The 4,901-nt window shown below is 35.1% G+C and overlaps 1 protein-coding gene across 2 annotated transcripts; it reads left to right on the top strand.

The window, feature by feature from the left end:
• The first annotated feature begins 1,829 nt into the window (after positions 1-1,829).
• On the top strand, positions 1,830-4,190 carry LOC133323032 (E3 SUMO-protein ligase ZBED1-like). 2 transcript variants are annotated; one of them, XM_061531990.1, is made up of 3 exons: positions 1,830-2,041; positions 2,111-3,750; positions 3,804-4,190. In XM_061531990.1, the coding sequence occupies exons 1-3, from the start codon at positions 2,014-2,016 to the stop codon at positions 3,993-3,995; spliced, it is 1,860 nt and encodes a 619-aa protein (XP_061387974.1). In that variant the 5' UTR covers positions 1,830-2,013; the 3' UTR covers positions 3,996-4,190. The 2 variants fall into 2 exon arrangements, with proteins under 2 accessions (XP_061387974.1, XP_061387973.1); XM_061531989.1 differs by having other exon boundaries at positions 2,108-3,750; positions 3,804-4,189.
• The last annotated feature ends 711 nt before the right edge of the window (positions 4,191-4,901 follow it).

Here is a 4,901-nt window from a genome sequence, read left to right as displayed (position 1 = left end):
TAGGGCTATTACACTTACTTTGAACAGTGAGATAACTAACCACAATACTGTAGTTAACTCTATGTCACTATATAGGTCAAGTAATAGTTGCGATAGATAAATCACAATTTTAGGGCCGTTGCTGTAGATATCTGGGAATGTTTTACCAGGAAGGTTGATTGTCATTATAAAGGTGTTTAACTTAATTTCATTGAATACACATATTCTGGTCAATGTTGCTGGTTAATCTTTGTCGATGGCTATGTTTTTTTTCCTTGCTGAAGTCTTTATATTTAAAGATTATCACAATATTCGTGTGTTTTCGTATGTTTCATCTTAATTCCATTTAAAAAGTCCCCATCCTACAAAAGAAAAACATATGTTTATACACACAGTCTTATAGCAAATTTTGGACCCCGAGTGCCTTCTAATGAATTAGTAGTCTACATAGCTAAGTCGGCATATAATTTTCAAAGATTAAATACAATTCGGAGATCTTCCTTCTAGTACCTCCCCGATAAGTTCAAAACATATGCAACAAAATAGGAACTGAATCGATCCAATTTTTTTCGCAAATCAAAATCGATTTCCCCTTTAGCTCCAAACTTTGAACAGTTCAATATTTTTCATTCACACTAAACCATTAAAATTCATTTTATGTCAGTTGTAGTCATTTTATTTTTAATATCTTTGGTTGTCGACAAAATACTCGAGGTAAACACTTAAGCACTTCTCCTCAATATATTTGAACGTCTTGAGCCGTTTGTTAATTCTAAAATTGTCGTTACTTGCGGTTATCTTAAAAGCAGGTAGAAAGAAAATGATGGTGAAATTTAAGATGAAAATAAGATGAGTGGTGATGATGGAGAAGCACGCACTATGGGAAACCACAACAGCAGCCACATAACCTTCGACCTCATACCCAAAATACTCCTTGGATTTACAGGACAGCCACTTCGGAGCCACAACAACGACATCACCCAACCAACACATTTCGTTATTGTCATCTTCGTTGAAAATGCGTTGCAGACTTAAACGACAACGACATTATTCCAGAGAAAGCAACTTAAGATGCTGATACTCTGGCGAGCATAAATCCTTCTTCCATTTTGTTCACATGCCCGCACCCATCCACTGACAGCCTTTAACTCCTTCATCCCGAGTCATCAAACAACAGTGTGCCAGTCTAACCAAGAACATTTGTGTTTATGTTCAAATGCTGCTGCTGAGGTTGTTCTTGTTGTTCGCTGTTGATGCTAAAGGATTACTCAATTAATTTAATTATGTGCCGTCAATCATTCCGCAGAAACATTTTTTTCATCGGCTTTGTTTTACCAGAACCTTGTGGTGGCGGTGCTGCTGCTGCTGTTCCAATGACTGATTCATTGCGGAGCTGTGTCTGTAATGGATTTCCATTCATTCATTTGTTCGTTTTCCCATTTAGAGCAAATGTCTCTTTGTCGTAGACATAATTTTTCCTCTTAGCCAGGAAGGAGTGCGTATGAAATGGAGTTAAGTTTCTTAAGGAGTTCTTTATCGACAGACTACTGCATGGGGGCTCATTTAAAAATCCTTCTCACTCCACGCTTCATATTTGATGGCATTTTTAATTTCACCAACTCCATTAGTGGCATTATTTTGAAGAATGCTGAGGCCACACATAGACATAGACGAAGTGTTCGACGGAAAGGGGTGACATCAAGCTTTTTGTAATTCCATGCCCCGCCGTATGTAAATTTATTGTGGTAATTTTAAGAAATCGAAAACTCGGAGTTTTTCATTAAGCCGTGCGTTTATCAAGATTTGTGACTTCTTATTTTTTTTTGTGCTCGCACGCATGTCCGTTAGAGCTGTCAAACTATCGAAAGTACTATCGATAGTATCGATAGTTTATTTTTTTTAGTGAATATCGATAGTTTTTAATCACTATCGATAGTATCGGCAAAATGTCATCACTTACGCGTATGTTGTGACGCTGCCACTTTTTCGGTAAGAGAAATAAAAATTATATTTAAGTTGACGGTTCTACAAATCATGGAGAAGTTCCTGAAAAGATCAAAAAGTAAGATTTAATTAATGACCTGTTCGTTATTTGTGTGTATTAACATTTTATTAACAACGTATATAGCAGACTCAGCCAGCAAAGAAAATGTAATTGATATTGGCAATATCAACAGTGGTAGTGAATCTGATATTGGATTTGAAAAAATAAGAACAAGAAAGATGTCATCAGAAGCATGGGCCTTTTTTGAAAAAACGAAAGATGGAAAACATGCTAAATGTCGTGTATGTTCCCAAACATATAAAACCAGCGGCAACACATCAAACCTCTTCGACCATCTCAAACGAGCTCACCCGACTTTCCGAGAATTGCCAAAACCAGCAAATACTATCAAACCCTTTCTTAAAAACGTTGAAACGTATGCAAATACCTCGGAACGTAAACAAGCAATTGACAGTGCCTTAATGGGTATGATTGCTTCCGATGTCCAGCCATTCAGCATTGTCAATGACAAGGGTTTTCAGAAATTTATAAAATGTTTAGACCCTCGCTACGAATTGCCATCTCGTAATACTTTACAAAATGTGCATATGGCAAATTTGCACAAAAAAATAAAAGATAAATTGCAAGATATTCTTAATGAAGTCGATTACTGCTCAATTACTACGGACTGTTGGACATCTCGTGCAAATGAAGGTTATTTAACCGTCACGTGTCACTTCATCACGAATGAATTCACCTTACGTTCAGCTGTTTTATCAACAAAAAAACTTCTAGTGGCCACCAATCACGGTTCAGATAATATTGCATCTTCGTTGCGTGCTGTTTTCAACGAATGGGGTATTATGGAGAAGGTCGTGTGCGTTGTTACAGATAATGACAGCACTATGATTAAAGCATGTGAGCTGCTACAGAAACGTCATCTTCCATGCTATGCGCACACAATAAACCTTTTGGTTCAAGACTGTTTAAACCAAACATTTATAAAAGAAAATGTTTTAGCAAAGTGTAAACGAATCGTGACATTTTTTAAGTCCAGCACAATCGCATATCAAAAGTTTAAGGACATACAAGCGACAGTTAAACCGTATAGTCTGCTGCAGGAGGTGCCCACACGTTGGAATAGCGCATACAGGATGATTGAGAGAATATTGCTTACAAATGACTTTATTTCAACTGTACTATTAGCAACATCAAAAGCTCCATCACCTCTGACTGCAGATGAAATTGACTTCTTGAAGGATCTTAAAGAAATTCTATCGCCCTTTGAAAATGCCACCGTACAGACGTCATTGAGTTCATCTGTATCAGTTTCCTTAATAATACCATTAACATGTGGCCTCTTCCAAAGTCTTCAAGAGCTAAAAGGAAAAATGAAGACACCAGAAGGACTCCAAGCGTGCCTATTCTTAATCGAGCGGATAAAGAAGCGTTTATTTCCTTATGAGGACCGAACGGCAACAAGATTAGGCACATTATTAGATCCACGGTTTAAAAAAGAAGGATTCCGATCTGTGTTTAATGCAGATCAAGCATCAAAAGTCCTAGAAAATGAAATGGCTGCTATATGTAAGGGACATTCTTCAACTGTAGAACCGTCAACTTCACAAAGCATGAACAATGAACCACAACAGCCACTCCTTAATTTTATGAAAAGTAAAATAGCTAACAAAGTAAGAACAAGCCGAGTTGATGCAATAGTCTATACTCGACAGTATTTTGAAAATGAAAATGCTCCGACAGAAAGTGATCCACTGGAATATTGGAGAGTAAGAATGATGATTTAACTACATAACATATTAACGTAACATTTTTTTTACAGTATAATGCCAATGACATGTCTTCACTTAAAATATGTGCGACACGTTATTTATGTATTCCAGCCACTTCAACCGAATCGGAAAGGATGTTCAGCAAAGCTGGCTTAATAATTTCAGACAGAAGAACTTGCCTAAAATCCAAAAATGTAGACATTCTTCTTTTTTTAAACAAAAATGACTGGATTACCCAATAATTTTCACATAGAAAATAGTATATGCTTCGATACCAATATTAGTGTTAAAGAACACAATTTTTTCAATTGTATTGAAATTGAAAATCAACGTATCTTTTTTGGATTGCAAAATTTTTATTTAAATAAGATAGTCGTTCAAAAGTTTGTTTTTATGTTCCAAAAAATGTTTCATTAAAGCGATAATGAATTCAAAAAATTTTATTTTAATTGGAACTTAAAAAAATTTAAATTAATATTTAAAAATATTTATTTTTAATAGAACGTACTTTAATTTTAAATGTAATTTTATGGATTCGCCTTAAAGCACTATATATAGTTCATTCAATGATCTCATGAATTTACTAAGTCATTGCTATTAGCGCTTTTGTTTTTTCCTTTTTATATTCTTGAATAAAAATGTTATTTTGTTGTTTAAAATATATTGGTAATTTGTTCTTCAGGAAAAATAATACTGATTTGTAGATAATAAGTAAACATGATTTAATCATATAGCCTTCCCGGCCAACTTTAACCGGTCCTATACCGTTGCATTATATGACTAAGTATTGGTGATTGTAACATCTGAAAGAATGTTACGAATTCGAATCTGTCCATCTGTTTCTTGTATGTCTAACAAAATATCCCTCCCCATATTAGGCTCGCCTCTATACAAAATGTCCCTCCCAATATTAGGCTCCGGGGCTCGAAAAACTCCATATGACTTTAGATACTAGTCGAATTCGTCATGCTGCACTAACCAGGCGAGAAATGCAATATTCAGTCCAATTATGAATAAAAATTCCTAATGAAAAAAATTATTTGAAAAATTGAGTTGGAAAATTGGAAATTGAATTGGTGAATTGTTCTTGAGGATTTTTTAAAGGGAGAAATTTTTATTCATAATTGCGCTGGTTACATATCCGATAC

This window comes from Musca vetustissima, unplaced genomic scaffold (assembly GCF_032173495.1).
Source record: "Musca vetustissima isolate MV318-11 ecotype Yass unplaced genomic scaffold, APGP_CSIRO_Mvet_v1 utg3678, whole genome shotgun sequence".
Lineage (NCBI taxonomy): Eukaryota > Metazoa > Arthropoda > Insecta > Diptera > Muscidae > Musca > Musca vetustissima.
Note: the sequence above shows the minus strand (reverse complement) of the source record. Positions and strands in the feature narration are given on the sequence as shown.

Excerpts from the sequence above, each read along its gene's own strand:
- LOC133323032 (XM_061531989.1), top strand. The coding sequence starts at position 2,014 with ATGGAGAAGTTCCTGAAAAGATCAAAAA. Across the intron at positions 2,042-2,107 it reads GTTCCTGAAAAGATCAAAAA|CAGACTCAGCCAGCAAAGAA; the intron begins GTAAGATTTAAT and ends CAACGTATATAG. Across the intron at positions 3,751-3,803 it reads ATCCACTGGAATATTGGAGA|TATAATGCCAATGACATGTC; the intron begins GTAAGAATGATG and ends TTTTTTTTACAG.